Below are 17,231 nucleotides of genomic sequence, written 5' to 3'. Positions count from 1 at the left end.
CTCTCAGGAAACCTTGGGCACTACTTAAATGTTAATAAAAAGGTAACTCTGACTGTTCCACTTTATTTTTATGTGCTACTTTGCACGGTTTTCAGTTATTTATTCAATTAGTCTCATATGTTTCTCTCTGTTTTCCTGTGATAAGGTGAGATTTTCTCTGATCATAGTTTATGAGGAAGTTAGAAAGGAGAATGACAGGGGAAGGTTAAGATTTAAACAATCATGCGATAGCCTCCAAAGTTGTCTGTGCCCCTTCCCTTTTCTGCTTTTGCTGCTTCTACCTATTGCCTGGATCTGGCCTCTTAGATTAGGCTACTTCTGTTCTCTTCTATCTGCTCCTTCTATTCTCCCTCGGCTATGGATGTGGATATAAAGTGGGAGGATGAAGGTCAAATATGGTTACAATATTAATAGGAATGTAGATTGTGAATACAGATTGAAAATCTGTGGCTACAGATAAAGAAAAAAACTATCTTAGTTGAAATTTAGATAGTATCTCAGTTTTTAAGAGGAGGAAATTGAAGCACATTAGGCAGAATGTTATAGACTATGTCGCATGGGACTAGAACTTAGTTTTACATTTCTAGCAAGTATTCCGTTTTTCACCAGAATACTAGATTTTCACTTGAAGTTCATTTGCAGTGGAATGAGATCATCTAAGATTATAACATTAGGAAACATAAGTTATGTAGAAACTCTTACGTAGAAACTCTTATGCCAAGAGTATACCAAAAAAATTCCATTAGTTGAAGTTAAAAATAAAATTTTTCTTTTCTCCTTTATTATCCAAGTGGTGGTAGGAGCAGAGCTTGTTGCTTAAAGTGGTCACGCAGGTTAGTAGATTATCCAAGCATCAAAGAGAGGCACTTAATGTATAATTTATTGATTGGCAGCATGGGCGCCTACAGGCCACTCGTGAACTCACAGAGGGTGTTTAAAATTACTTAATAGTTGTAGGACCCACTGTTGTTATTTATTGTCAAATAGAAGATCACAGATGAAAGGCATGGGAGGAATTCACTCTCTCTTACCCAATTTTAAGGTGAAAAGTTCTGTTTCATTGTAGTTCCCACCTGAACTGATACTGAAACTCTGCCTTCCTCACAGGCTTGGTGTGAAGATTAAATGATTTATGTGTGAAAGCAGCTTGTAACTATAAAGTGCTCTTCCACACATAAGGAGCAGCATTTAAAAACTCAGTTTAATGCTTAAAAATATTTTACTGGCATCGGTACCAAGAAAACAAAAATCTTTCATCTGTTTTTTGTTTCTGTGCATTGTTTTTAATGGTATTTATTAATAACAGTTGCTGTCTCTTCTTCTAGAAACTAATATGTAATACTACATCTTATTCCATTTTCCATTCTAGGGGGCTCGGGTTGGTAGAATAGATGCTTTCGTTCAGAGCTTGGACAAAAATTTTATGGTTCCAGTAGGTGGCGCTATAATTGCTGGCTTTAATGATTCCTTCATTCAGGAAATAAGCAAGATGTATCCAGGTAAATAAATCAGTTGCTCTTCAGAAAAAGTAACTAACAAACAAAAATCCATTTGTATATAGGCTACTGTAATAAATCTTAATTTACAAAGCTTTTTTCCCCTTCTGAATGTAACTTATCATCCTTATTTCAGGAAGAGCTTCAGCTTCACCTTCTTTAGATGTCCTTATTACTTTATTATCCCTTGGATCGAATGGCTACAAGAAGCTATTAAAAGGAAGAAAGGTAATCTTTCCCGTTAGGTGTAAACAATACTGTTGACTAAAACAGTACTCCAAAGTATTGGTGTTTTTGTCTATTGGTTTATCACATTGGGATGTAGATACCTAGCAAAGTCCTAGGGGATTTACTTTGATCTGGACCCTCCCTAGGTGGTTTTCAGTTAATCATTGTTATCCTGTCTGTTCATATATCCTGAGGAATCTTGGAAAAGTGATTTTTGCTTTTGTGTTTGTTTTTGTCTTAAGAAACTCCTGCATCAGGGATTCTTATTATTTCAGTAAAATTTAATTCATTTATCACTTATAGGTAGAGGCTCTTAAAAGACAAATGGACAAATTTTTTCTTTTTAGTTTTGGAAGCCTGAAGATTTGTTTAGGTGTGACATGTCAGTTGCAGGAGGAAGAGCTAGGTCAGATGTTGGCCAGCTTCTCATTCTAAAATAATAAGTCCATCCCTTGCCATTATTAGAATGCTGAACTCATTGATTATGTTGGTTATGAAAAGAAAAGTGACATTTGTGCTTAAAAATTGGACTTTGTGGGCTTCCCTGGTGGCACAGTGGTTGAGAGTCCGCCTGCCGATGCAGGGGACACGGGTTCATGCCCCGGTCCGGGAAGATCCCACATGCCGCGGAGCGGCTGGGCCCATGAGCCATGGCCGCTGAGCCTGCGCGTCCGGAGCCTGTGCTCCGCAACGGGAGAGGCCACAACAGTGAGAGGCCCGCGTACCGCAAAAAAAAAAAAATTGGACTTTGTCTCCAGCACTAAAAACTAGCTTAATTCAGGGGCAACTCCAAAATTGTAGACAAACAATGTTGGTAGGGCAGATCAGACTAAGATGTTTTATTCATCTCCCATCTGGGAGAGCTAGAGGCCCCTGGTGCAGTTTTTGTATCTGTATAACTTTCGAACACTTTGTAGCAATTACAGTCCCTTAGATTTATAATAGTAATTTACATATTTTAAAGTATTTTCATGTATGTCATCTGATGGATCCTCTCAACAGCATTATGAATATGTAACAGAAGTTTAACATTTTCTGTGCCCTGTTTTACCCTAGTCCCTTTCTCCCCACTAAGTCAACGCATATGAAAGTAATTATTTACTTTTCATTGTTAGGACATCTTTTACGATTTACGTGATACAGGAAAAGATGCTCAACCTCAGTCATTAGGGGAATGCAGATTAAAACCACAGTGAGATACCACTGCACACCTAGCAGTAGGGCTAATATTAGAAAAACAAACCAACAATAAAAACAGACAGCACTGGCGAGGATCTCAAGCAAGTAGAACTCTCAGATGTTGCTGATAGGAATGCAAAATGGTACAGCAACTTTGGAAAACACTTTGGCAGTTTCTTATAAACATTTACTTACCACATAAACTAGCTGCCCCACTCTTAGCTGTTAACTCAAGAGAAATTAAAATTTGTATCTGTACAAAAACCTTGATGTGAATGTTCATGGTGATTTTATTCATAATTGCCAAAACCTGGAAACAACTCAAATGTCCATCATCTGGGGTATAAACAAACTGTGGTACGTACATACTCAGCAATAAAAAGGAACAAACTACTGATATATGCAATACTGTAACAACTCTCAGATGCATTATGCTAAATGAAATAAGCCAGGCTTGAAAGGCTACATATTGTACGGTTTTATTTATATGCCATCCTGGAAAAGGCAAAAAAATACCAGGACAGAGAAAAGATCACTGGACGCTAGAGGCTTGGGTTGGGGGAGGGGACTATTAATGGTAGTGAAATGTTTTGTATCTTGATATTGGTAGTAGTTTCATGACTGTATATGTTTGTCAAAATTCATAAAAGTGGACACCTGAAATTGTACTATATGTAAATTATGCCTGAAAAGAAATTTTAAATGATTAGACTAACACTCCAGTTTGATAAACTCCAAGAAATAATCATCTTGTTCTGGCCAGGAGAAAACCTCAGCAGAATCTTTCAAGGGCCCTTCTCCGTATGACAGATGAAGACTGTTTATAGATGTGGAAAGCCATCATTTCTCTGTATGAGAGTTGAGTTGTATCCGATGTCAGTGAGTCTTAGCTCTCCTATCACTAGTTGTTTCACTATGGAAAAGGTTCTTGAACTCACAGATTTTATTTCATTACTTGTGAAAGAAACAGTTGCTATCTGAGGCCACTTCTAGTTCTAAAAGATTGTAGAATATTTCCTGAAATAAAACAGCTACTTTCTGGACCTTGAGCATTATAATCATGGGAATTGGCCTGTAATTTAGTAATACAGCACAAATCATATGGGTAATTTATAAATCAAACTTAAGTTTGAAATTTTTAAGATGATGGTCTCTTCAGTTTCATGGTACCTCCTATCCATTTCCACCCCTATTAAGCTGTCTTGACCCCTCCCATCCCCCATCTGAACAATGACAAGCCCATTTAAAATAGCATGGTCTACAGTATGGACTATTGTTTCTTTGAAACTGAAAGTAGATAAAGTTGAGTGTAGGATAAGTTTCATTGAGTAAATACTTAATTTACTAAATATCTGTTGAGCATCTGTTATGTGTCAGGCACATAATTTTTTTTTTTTTTTTCGCGGTACGCGGGCTTCTCACTGTTGTGGCCTCTCCCGTTGTGAAGCACAGGCTCCGGACGCTCAGGCTCAGCGGCCATGGCTCATGGGCCCAGCCGCTCCGCGGCATGTAGGATCCTCCCGGACCTGGGCACAAACCCGTGTCCCCTGCATCGGCAGGCGGACTCTCAACTACTGTGCCACCAGGGAAGCCCCAGGCACATTATATTCATAGAGCAATCAATGAAATAGACAAAGATACCTGCTCTTATGGAGCTTGCATTTCATATGGAGGACACCAGCAATAAACAAATCATAAAATATAAATGTTTGTTTAATATATAAATTACAAAGCTGAAAGTGCTGTGGAAGAAAAGAATAAAGTAAAACAAGGGGGGGTTGCGGATGATGTGTGGGGGGAAGTGGTGAGAATTGATTTTTTAAATGCAGTGGTTAGTGCAGGCCTCGTTGAGAACGTGACATTTGAGTTGACTTGAAGAAGTTTGAGGGAGTATACATGTATGATGGAGAAGAGTGTTTCAGGCAAAAAGCCAGTACCAGGAATCAGGGTCAAGTCAGTGTGTTTGAGAAGCAGAGAAGAGGCCAGTATGGTTGGAGCAGCGTGATCAAGGAGAGTTGTGAGAGTTGAGTCAGGATGGTAATGGGGGTGGGCCGGTCATGTAGGGCTTTCTAGGCCATATAAGGTCTTTGCCTCATATTCTAAGTGAGATAGATAGAGAACCATTGGAGGGTTTCGAATAGAGGAGTAACGTGATCTGATTTATATCAGGAAGGATATAAAGGATCCTTGAAGGATCCTCTGGTTGAAGGATTGATCTGGTTGCCGTGTTGAGAATCAATTAGGGGGGCAAGGGTAGAAGTTGAGCTTTTGCAGAAATCAAGAAGTGATGTTGACTTGGATCTAGATGGTGCCAGTAGAGGTGATGGAAGTGGTTGGATTCTAGCTCTCTTTTGAAGATTGAGCCAACAGGAATTCCAGATGAATGTATTGTGAGTGAAAGAGAGACATCAAGAATAACTCTGAGGTTTTTGATCTGAGCAGCTGGAAGAATGGAAGAGCCATTAACTGAGATGGGGAAGCCCGTGGGTTGGAGGGTAAGGCCAAGAGTTCAGTTTCAGACAAAGTTGAAATCAGGATGTCCTCTGACGTCTAGGTAGAGATGTAGGTATGGAGTGCGATACGAGTCTAGTGTTCAGAGAGAGAGCTGAGCTGGACATAAAAATTTGGGGGAGTTAATTGGCTAAGAGATTAGCTGAGATTTTAAGAGAATGAGTCTAAAGAAAAGAAGTGCAAGGACTGAGCTCTGGGGCACTCCAACATTAAGAGGTCTGGGAGAAGGAAAGAGACCAGAAGAGGAGACTGAGAAGGAGGGAAAGCAAGAGCATGGAGTCCTAGAAGCCAAGTGAAGGAAGTGTATCAGGGAGGGAAGTGTGATTGCCCAGTGCCACTGATAGGTCAGGTAGAGTGAGCACTAAGGTTTGACTACTGGGTAGAAAAGTTTCATGTAAAATCATTCTTAACATAGTCTTTCAGTGCTGGGCTTGTGTTATCTAGCAGATACCATATATGTGTAGATACACTTATGTATATATATGAAGTTATAACCCCTAATACTGAGCACTTACCATGTGGCAGGCTCTCCTTGAAGTACTTTGTCATGTATTCATTTAATCCTCACAGCAGCCCTGTGAAGTGTTATCCTCATTTTCACAGGAAATGTAGTGACAGAGAAGTAATATGTATGAGGTAAATTGTGGGACATGGATTTAAATCTAGGCAGTTGGGCTTCTGATCCTCTCTCTTAAAACCTCTAAACTGTACTTTTTTTAAAAAATATAGGTAAATAATGTAGTTTGGTAGCAATGTAGCTACTTTAAATAGCTATAAATCTGAAGACCTAGGTCTACTAATATCCAGAGGATGCAAAAACAATAATACATTTAACAGCTTTGGCCAAAAAAGCTCAGTTGTATTTTAGATATACACTATTTGCTTGTGCAGAACCACTGTTGCTGGGGAACTCCCTCTCTGACTCCAGGTGGTCCTGGTGAGACTGTCAATCACAGGGTCCCTTCTCCTCTTTCTTAGGGGTGGCCACGTGATCTGGCTAGCCTCGTTCGCAGGTGGACATGTGGAGATAGAGTCCTTCCAGCAGATTTGATAGTTCATTTAGAGATGTTGTGTCTGTTGCTTTGCAGACAGTAAACTGTAAGGATGTAATCTTATGACTCTCAGCTGCCATATTTCTGGCCATGCCAAGAAAGCCTTCTTTAGAGTAGAGAACATAAGAGGGAAAACAGAACTGAGAGTCATTTGAGTCTCTGGATCCAGCCTTACCTGCTTGTAGAACTGGCAGTTAGATGACCAATAAATTACCTCTTTCGTTTTAAACTAGATTTCTAATGCTGATACTTCCTTTTTTTTTTCCATTGAAGTATAGTTAACTTACAATGTTATATTAGTTTCTGATGTACAGCAAAGTGATTCAGTTATACATATATTCTTTTTCATATTTTTTTCCATTATTATTACAGGATATTGAATATAGTTCCTTGTGCTATACAATAGGACCTTGTTGTTTATCCATTCTGTATATAACAGTTTGTCTAATGCTGATACTTTTGATTCCTCTTATACCCTTCATAATGTTTCAAACATTCATTTCTTCTTTTCCATTGTCCCTGCCACAACTCCCTAACTAAACGCTTACCATATGACACCTGCATGGTTACAATAACTTACTAACTCTTCTCCTGATCCCCAGTCTTGGTCTACTCTAATTTGTCATGTTGTAGAGCAGTGCCAGATTATATTCTTAAAATGAGGAAGTCCCTTTTGGTCCAGTGGTTAAGACTGTGCACTTTCACTGCCGAGGGCGCGCGTTCAATCCCAGGTCAGGGAACTAAGATCCCACAAGCCGCTCAGCGTGACCAAAAAAAAAAAAAAAAAAAGATTATATTCTAAAAATGCACTTTTCTTCAAGTTATTCCGCTTTGGGTTTTGGTTGCTTTTTTTGGTTGCCTGTAAGACAAAGTCCAAACTCCTTAGCCTCCCATTATGATCCATCATGATCCTTTGTGGTCTGGTCCCACATTACCTGAGCAGCACTGGCCCCTGCTCGTTCATTCATTCAAGCAAAGAAATGTTTATGCATAGGCCCTAAGGTTAAATTTACAAACAAGACTGACACAGTCGTTACCCTTAAGGAAATTGTAGTCGGGGAAATCTACATATTAAATAAATAATTACAAGTCTGATGAGAGTTATGAAAGAACAAGCATATATGAGAGCATATATCACCTAACCCAGCTGGGGCACCTTAGCCCAGCTCTCACAGGGTCAAGTGTCACTAGAAGAAGTGACATCTATTCTATGAAAATGCAACTCGTGCACTTATTAAGTGGCCCCCATGGTTTAATTGTAGGCTAGAATTGATGACTAGCATAAGTGTAGAATTCTTAAAGGGTATTTTAGACTGAGTCTGGAAAGCAAAGTATTGTGCAATTATTGGAGATTTTGTGATTTAGATCACTTTCCTTTAGGGTAAGTTTAGATTCAGTAGGTCTGGAGTGGGGCTTAGAAACTGCATTTTAACCAACCTTCCCTGATAAATCTGATGCACACCCAAGTTTAAAACCCATTATTTTGGGGCACACAGGTCACTTGTATCTGTAATGGAAACTTGGAGAGGAATATATCATAGCATTTTAATACTTATACATAGATAATATTTCATGGAGTTTGAGGTGAACTGCACAAATATCACAAATATCAAAGCTTGAAAATATAACTTGTTAGTTTTCTATTTATTTCTGGTATTTTTAGTTGTCATAGTTATAATCTTTTCTTATACCGTAGCTACTTTTTACCTTATATCAGTCTGCAGGTTTGGCTAAAATTTCATTTTTAAACTAAATAAATAGAATATGTTGTAGCTCAAACAATAAAACCATTACACAAAGTTTTAAGTTAGACATTTTAAAACTATACTTTATAGATGCAAATTTTTTAATTTTTATATGCTGTTATTATAATATCAAATAAACATACTATTTAGTTTTTCCTGTTTTTGTTCTTCTTGAATTGAAACTATAAATAATAATAGCTAATAATATTAAATATTTGCTATATAAACTAATATGTCTTGAGTAATTTTGTAGTAAACTTATTTAATTAGCAAATTAAACTGACTGTTTGAATGCACATCCCTAAAAAATTACCATCAGGTGTCTGAAGTGAAACTTGGTCCTTGATTTTGGGTAGTCTAGTAGATTACTGCCTACTTTGGAGTTTGCTGATTGATCCCTCTATTCTTAGCATCCTTTGCTTGTTATATAGTAGATGCTCATCAGATATTTATAGAATGAACTAATGCAGGGCATTTGGGAACACATAGATCCACTGTTGTACAGTCTTTTCTTGTTTTACACAGAATAAGTATCTTTCTATAAAATTAGGCAGAAAGCAAATAACATTTTGATACTGACTTCCATTGTGACTTAGATGTTCTTATAGAGACATTTCTCCATATGGATATAGTTGAAAACTTGTGAAAAGGAATAAGTTAAAATGGTGATTACCTGTTGTATGTAACAGGCGCTGTACTTCTGGGAGTAGGGCTTCCTCCCTAGTGGATACTCCTCTTCCAAAAGTACTTTTTCTGACCCCTAAGGATTTTGGAATTGTTGATATTAGGGTTGTTCTGTCATCTTTTTGGAATCTAAGAATTTCTTTTATGCCATGCTTCTTCTGACCATTGACATTTAGGGTTTGACTTTAAAATTTTCAGCTACTTTTAGGTGATACCAAAGGCCCATGCAGGTGTACATTTTGCTTAGCAAGAATGAAATTCCATCTTCTTTGAGACTGACCTGCAGCAATATGTAGCTCAGCTGGTGAATGGATCGAGTAGGCAGCCCAGCTCTGCTTTTCGTTGTGACCTTGTCCTTTGTTAATCATCAGGTAAATATTTTGTGGGGAAATTTTATGTTTTTAGTGTTATGAATTGGATGACTCCATTTTAGATGTCAAGCGGTAACTTGCTTTGTAACATACAGAACTTCGTTCTTTTCCTTTATCTAGATAGTGTAGAGTGGAATGAACAGGGACAGGACAAGAATAGGATTATAGCTGCAGGGTATTAGCATGTCTGTAGGAGTCCTGCTAGCTAATGTTAGTCATTTCAACCTGAAAACTATTTTAGGCTAAGGGAAAAATAGGTGGGTAGGAAATATATTTTTATGAATGTCTGCCGTATGCCACGAATTCTGCTAGGTTCATTATATTCATTATAATGAATTCATTATTTTCATTATAACAACTTCATTATTCATTTCATGTACTACTCAGAGCAGGTTTCTGAGGTAGGTATTATCCCCATTTTACAGATGAAATTGAGGCTAGAACAAGTATACTTACCCAAGGAGCACATATAAGTGCCAGAACCCAAGTCTAGGTGATGCTAAAGCCTCTGCACTTTCTGTCTTCCCACTCTTCCCACTGCTTCCAGTCACCCATCCACTGTTGTGGAAGTGTTTACCTGCTGTGTGCTAAGCATTTGAGCCATAAAAATGATAATCTCCTGACCTCTATTCTTATCTAGTGGAGGTGTGTAAAACCCCAAAGGCTCTAATGTATTCATTGGTTTTATTTAAAATTCTTTGTATAGAATTTACTTAGAGCAGAAACTATCTATAGTAGTAATTGTCAGAGTATAAAAATGCTCATTTGAGGGCTTCCCTGGTGGCGCAGTGGTTGAGAGTCTGCCTGCCGATGCAGGGGACACGGGTTCGTGCCCCAGTCCGGGAGGATCCCACGTGCCGTGGAGCGGCTGGGCCTGTGAGCCATGGCCGCTGAGCCTGCGCATCTGGAGCCTGTGCTGCGTGGCGGGAGAGGCCACAACAGTGAGAGGCCCACGTACCACAAAAAAAAAAAAAAAAAAAAAAGCTCATTTGAGAACTTTGAGAACTCTATCATTGTAAGAGCATAAAGTTTCCTTTTTAACAACTTCATTCAACAGGAAAGTCTTTTTGTTGAAAAATGTGGATGTCCTCCATAAACCATAATTGCATATATGTAGCATAAATATTGTTTTTTTTATTGGATTTGTTGCGGAAGTAAAGGCCTCTTTTGTTTAAATGGACTTGCTTTTGGACTGTGAAAATTTAATCGTGATAGTTTATTGGTTTAGCTCTGGAGAAGCCGAGGCAAAGCTATATTGCTCCAGCCAGAGCTATTTATATACCATCACTGAGAGCTCCTCTTTATATTATTGGTGTTATTGCCTACTAAAAAAGGAGTGTTAAAAGACAACTTAGGATTTTGTTTTTATTCCTTGCCCTTATTCACCACAATGATATTTTTAGTTTATTTCATTTAGCTCTACATCTTCCAAGAAGGCTTTATCTTTTTCACAGTAGAGGCAGACAAGAACTCAGCTTGAAGCCATTTCTTCTCAAGCCTTTTTTTTTTTGAAGGGTGAAAGGATCAAAGAGAGTGGAACTCTGGGTGTGAATTGAACCTCTTTGCTCTTAGCCCCTTCCTGGTCAACACATCTGCTTCACTGAGGGGAGAAGTGACCAGGAAGTTTAACTGAAGAGGCCTTTAAGAAAAGGGGTGAAAATTGTAGAAACTATTTCTTTGAGTTGCTCTATGCAGAAGGAAGGATCAGTCTTAGACATTCATCCTTCACATTTGGTTCTGGAGAAGATCATTATAATTCTGCTTAGCTTTACTTTTAGAAGAGTGCTTTGCTGAACAGGGCAGGCAGGTAATCATTCATTGTTGCAAATATCTGCTGAATTGGACAAGCGCAGAAGAGGAATGACAGAGGACTGGCTGCTCCTGTGGCTGGAATTTGTTAGCTGAAACTTGGAGAGCATAAGACATACAGCTTCAAACAATGTCCTATAATAAAGCTAAGTTTGGGAACTTAGAAGATTTGCATCCCTGAAAGTAGAGTAGTTGAATCTCAACAAAAGTGTCAGCTTTCAGGCCTGGATATGGGGCTTCAACAGAAGAGTTTGAAAGCAGTGCTTTAGCCTGTGATGCAAGGAGTATGCCTGGACACTGTGGCCTGGCCACAGTTATAGATAGCAGCATCCCTCATTTAGTACCGTTGTCTTCACTTAAGGACATCTGTGTGTGTGGATGCGTAACAACAGTCCGTTGTCCATCCAACCTTCCATGTTATCAATGAAATACCAGACTACTTGTTATGTTTCCTTTTTTTGAGGCCACCTTATGAGGCATATTGTAATAATATGTGAAGTTCTCTTTTATCTTCTCCTGTAATATGTAGCAGTATAAGCATAAGACCTTTTTCTTTAAAATTTAGTGAATTATGCACATCTTTGAGTTATGGGAAGGGATAAGCTAGATGCTGGGCTTCACAGCTGCAAATCAATTTGCAAAAGACTATATGAAAGATAATGCTTAATATAATTCAACTTCTCTTCCATTAACATCTTGAATTATGGTGTAAAGTTTTGTATTTTTATTCTAGAAATGTAGCTGACATTAGCATTCAGGTATACAGTTCAGTTTATCTCTAGTGAAGAGTCTTTTAAAATTAAGTTAAATACAGCACAAGAGACATAGAGAATCGATAATATTTCATTTCTTTTAAGTAAGATCTTTCTGTATACATTTGCTTGGGGTGCTTATAAATTTCTCCCTTTACGGAAGTATTTTATAATAAATGTCAGTTATAGATCTAACTGTAGCAAAAAATAGTGCAGGTTCTGGAGTACCTTTGATATATCAGATAAAAATTGCTTAGCTAAGTAGCAGTGTAGGAAATAGTGGTACAGTCTCTTAAATGATATTTTTAAAATGTAGTGATATCAATGGGAGAGCATTTAGGACCTTAATATGAAAAATACTGTAGGATTCAGTACATTGAGCTTTAAGATATTGTAAACTGCTTTGCTTATTGGATTACCTATCATAACACTTTATATGGAGTAGAGATACTAAAAATATTTGCAGATGGATGTGAACTGGACTCACTAATATATTCTTTTTTGTTTACTCCCATTTACTAGTGATATGTGATTGAGTTAGTATTACGTTTATAGTCTGAAGATTTTTATCCTAATGTTAGCTACAGTTGTAGTGGCATTAGCAAGTTATTTATAGAACTGGTTAGAACTAATTTGTTAAATATTAGAAATTGAACATTGGGAAAATTAGTTTTTTAATAGCCATGTATGCATTAGTAAATTTAAAAGCACCCTCTAGGGGTGTTACTAAGGAAACATTTTTTTTTTTTTTTTTTTAGAAATAGCTAAGGACAAATTAAGGACAAATTAACTACTCATCAGGTTCCTTTCACCCTACAAGTGTAACCGCATTGGTGATTATTGTGGCAGCCATGACTAGATAGAATAATACTCTAAATTGGCCCTCACAATTGAAATGTTTTTTTGTTGTTAGGGGGGAAAATGTAGGAGTCTGTAAAAGGCATTTCCTGGCTATCAGATTTGTTTCTGCTTATGAGAGGTTAATGAATTTGAGAGTAAGAGAGAATTAGATGCAGATTAAGACTTTGGTATATAATATAATGAAGAAGAATCAACAGTTAATATCTAAATTAAAATGTATGACTCCTTTTTTCTTTTTTAAACAACGCTGAGCATTTCTTTTCTTTTCTTTTTGGCCTCTCCACGTGGCTTGTGGGATCTTAGATCTCCGACCAGATTGAACCCGGGCCTTCGGCAGTGAAAGTGCCAAGTCCTAACCACTGGACTGCCAAGGAATTCCCAATACTGAGCATTTAAATTATGACCTAGTTACCTCATAGTAGATGAAAATATATAAATGAAACCTAGGAATTGTACTCTTCATTAACTCTGGTGTGGTACTAAAAGATTATGAATTGTTTCAGTTGCAGGAAAAACTCTTGATTTTTAAATTTCATTTGATTTTCTTATTGTTGCACCTTCTGAAGTGAACATCAATATTAGTTTAAGAAGGAGGGGCCGGGAAATCTTTATATGTCTAAGAAAAGATGCCTACTCTTTTTTCTGTTTCTGCAAATGGTGATAACATATGCATCCTTAAGTATTTCTATACACTTTTTTTAATGACAAAAGAGAAAGACTTATTACATATAACAGTATGTTTACTTATAGCTTCATTCGGTATGACAGATGTGGGTGTTAACTTTTTGAATATAAAAAGAATCAGTACATTTTAGTGATCTAAGATTTCATCATTCTGGCATGCTGAGAATTGATCTTATAAAATATCCTAAAAATTTTAAGAATGACTATTAAAGTTTTTTTAGTTCAGAATATAAAATATACTGTGTTGACAAGGATAAAAATGTTTGTGGTCTTAAGGAGACTCATTAATAATTCATAAACCTGGTAAGAATTTTCCTCTTTTTTAAATCTTTACCTAACAAAAGACGGAGTTAGTCATCTACTACGTACTTTAGACATGAAAGAGCTACTCTGGGTCTCAGTGTGGGATCAGACTATCCAACCCTCACCTTAGAGAAAACTGAAGCCGCTTATGTGGCCTTTGAAGTTGAAGTATCATTTCCTTTTGTCTCCACTCGGGTACTCTGTTGGCCCTTGGCTCTTTGGTGCATCATTAGAGTTTATATGTTTTGACTGTGGCTGGAGGAGGTCAGTGCAAATGGGTTTTGTTCAGCTGCAGACTCACTTGGGCAGATTTTCATTTCAACACTTTTAAAGTGCTTACTAAGAGAAGAAAATACAATTTTAGGTCAAACAGTTGCCAACTCAATATTTATTTGTAGGTTTATTAAATTCTCACATACATGTGCACATGAGATTTTGTACTTGTAAAATATATGTATTTTTATTTTTTACTACTGGGTATACACTATTTTTCAGAGTAGGATCAAGAATACAATTTTTAGTTTTTAGATGCTGTATTCTTTTAATTGAGTTAAGGGAATTGTTAATTTTAAGTTTATAATATTTAAAGGAAATACATTGTTAAACGTCCTCTTCCTAAGTCTGGCACATACTAAAAGTCTGGCACGTTTTTCTTGCTGTTGGGAAAGCAGTGGTGAAGAAGATAGAAAGTCCCTGCTTTCAAGGAGTTTTTCCATTCTAATAGGTAGTCATAGGCAATATTTATTTAAGCAAATAAAAGAGAAATTTCAGACTGTGGTAAGTATAGTGAAGGAACCAAAATAGGTAATGGTGTTGGAGGGAGATTGGGAGTTGGGGGTGGGCAGAGTCGGAGAGCTACTTTAACAGGGAAGTAATAAAGAAAGGTCTCCTTACATTGTGACAAAAGGGACCACTCATGGAATCATCTGGGAGAAGAGCTTTCCAAGTCCAGGGGAAGCAGGCACAAAGGTTCTGACATGTTCAGGGATTGGAAAGGAGGCTGATGTGGCTAGCAGGTCGTGAGCGGAGGGAATGACTGTCACTGAGTTGGGTGTGTTGGCTGGGGTGTATCACGTGGATGAAGAGTTTGGTTTTTTTTTAACACTTACAGGAGGAAGTCGTTGGGTGGGACATGATCTGATTCATGTTTTTGAGAGACCACTGCAGCCTCTGTCTGGAGGGGTGGGAAAGTAGGCAGAGAAGTCATTTAGAATCTATTGCTGTGGTCCAGGGGAGAGGCTGATGGCTGCTTGGACTAGAGTGGTAGCCCTGGAGGTTCTGAAAAGAGGAAGGATTTGTGATAGATATGTGATAGCCCCAGAGCAGGAAATGTGCTGGTTCTTTACCTTGAAATCCTGTGGTTTCTGATAATTCTGGCAGCTTTAAATCTTTCTATATTGTGGCAAAGGAAAATAATTGCTCCTAGAGCATATGAAGGAGTTAATTTACAGCATAGACTGTACAGCAGTTAGGGTTGTTTTATTAAATCTAGCAAGTTGCAGTGAGTATTTATTTATTTGATTTCCTTTAAATGTAACATTTTGTTGTTGCAGGAAATGTTTTCATATTTGGCCAACCAACTAAAGAAGCTGTCAGAAGCCTACAATGAAAGAGTGTTGCATACACCTCACAATCCCATATCTTTAGGTAATTTTTTTTCTTAAAAAAAACCCACAGTACTTCTGAACCATCCCCAGTGGGAAGCTGGTGTTTCTGGAAAGAGTATGAATTATTTCTGGTTACAGTGATGTTTCTAATTTCATTACAGTGCTAATTTGTAAATTTTAAAAGTTTAGTCAGCCTTTATAAATGCTGTAATGTATTTCTAAGATAAAACCTATACGCTGAAAGAATTCAAATCTATGTTAAGTGTTATACTGAATATATGGAAAATAATACTTTTAACTCTTGCTTCTCACCAAAATAACTTGGTCACTGATAAGGACTCTATATAAATATTTTAAAATTTCTACCAGTTAACAAAACACCATAACATTAAAGATATTCTTATAATTTTTAATGCTGTTTTATTTATTTTCTTGAGTATGCCTGTGTTAGAGGAATCTGTATTTATGATCATTTCATTTTGTCATGTAGTACAAGAACTACTAAACAGGATAAAAAGAATGTTGACTTTTATGCATTTAACTAACTTTTAAACTTCATGATTACCCCTTTTAATTTGTGAATATATATAGTATAATATAGTTCATATTTCATGTATATCTGAGGAAAGTAAGGAAATAATAATTTGTAATTGAAGCCTTTTTCAGGAATGGGCTTCCTTGGAAAACCATTTGGCCACTGATAGATAATAAAATCACCCCAATCAGTCCTTTGTTGGTTTATAATCTATGTAGATTTTATAGAAGGTGATACGGTATGATTTGAATCCCAGTTCTGCCATGTACTAGCCTCTAACTTCCTTTTCCCTGTCTATAAGTAGAGATAATGATCCCTCACATACAAAGTTGTTAAAAATGGTTGAGATTATATTTGTAAAGTATCTAATATGGTAAGTCATATTATCCATGTCATTGTTCCATTTATTTAATTGGAAAATTCACTTTTTGGAAGGGTGAGATGGAAATTCTCTTCTGATTCTGAGCATGTTTATGTTAACATATTTTTCTCTGATATGGAAACAAATCCTTACTATAATTTATTAAATACATTAAAGTGAAATGGTGCCATGTGACAATGAATAAAAAGTGATATCTCCATGAAATAAGACAGTCACAAAAAGACAAATGCTGTATGATTCCACCTATATGAGGTACTTGGAGGACTCAAAATCATAGAAAGTGTAATGCTGGTTGCCAGGGGGAGGGGAGAATGGGGAATTATTGTTTAATAGGTATAGAGTGTCAGTTTTATAAGATAAAGTTATGGGAATGGATGGTGGTGATCGTTGTGTAACAAGATTGAATGTATTTAATACCACTGAACTGTATACCTAAAAATTGGGTAAGATGGTAAATTTTATGTTGCATGTTTATTAGCACAATAAAAAAAATGATGTCTCTGTGATTGTTTGTTTCTTAAGTAGTTTTGTGCTGGTGAACCAAGGCTCACTGGAATACTTTTTTCTTTTTCAGCTATGACACTTAAAACACTAGATAAACACTGTGACAAAGCTGTCACTCAGCTTGGCTCCATGCTTTTTACCAGACAGGTTTCTGGAGCCAGGTAAGTATGTTTAAAAGAGGATTGGATTTATTTCACTTTTCAAAATTAACTCTAATAAAGCACCTTTCTTTAACAATAAGTCCCCCAAGTATGTGCTGAACTGCACCTGAGAATTCATCGTGGAGGAAAAGAATGATGAGGTAGAGAATCTGTAAGGCTGTCACACAGTCAGTCACCTGTGGAACGTGAAATAGTCACAGGAAAGATACGAATCTTGTTTGCTTTAATAGACATACAAAAACAAAGTTCATTACCCCTCTGTACAAATGTTTGTCTTTATTTTCCTTTGTTAGATCATCTTCAGTGATGTCACATTATGGTGTTAGAAATAAGTTGTCTTCATTACTAAGTTTAAGTGAAAGTGTTT

The 17,231-nt window shown here is 37.0% G+C and overlaps 1 protein-coding gene across 2 annotated transcripts in view; it reads left to right on the top strand.

Moving 5' to 3' along the window:
• The window catches only part of SEPSECS (Sep (O-phosphoserine) tRNA:Sec (selenocysteine) tRNA synthase), a 35,317-nt gene that overhangs the window by 15,554 nt on the left and 2,532 nt on the right, over positions 1–17,231 (top strand). For both annotated transcript variants that reach the window (XM_082639116.1, XM_082639117.1), the window contains exons 7-10: positions 1,370–1,499; positions 1,633–1,724; positions 15,229–15,322; positions 16,774–16,864. In XM_082639116.1, coding sequence (XP_082495242.1) covers positions 1,370–1,499; positions 1,633–1,724; positions 15,229–15,322; positions 16,774–16,864 — 407 coding nt within the window. The remainder of the gene's footprint in view (positions 1–1,369; positions 1,500–1,632; positions 1,725–15,228; positions 15,323–16,773; positions 16,865–17,231) is intronic.

This window comes from Mesoplodon mirus (assembly GCF_964341445.2).
Source record: "Mesoplodon mirus genome assembly, chromosome: 2".
Taxonomy (NCBI): domain Eukaryota; kingdom Metazoa; phylum Chordata; class Mammalia; order Artiodactyla; family Ziphiidae; genus Mesoplodon; species Mesoplodon mirus.
Note: the sequence above shows the minus strand (reverse complement) of the source record. Positions and strands in the feature narration are given on the sequence as shown.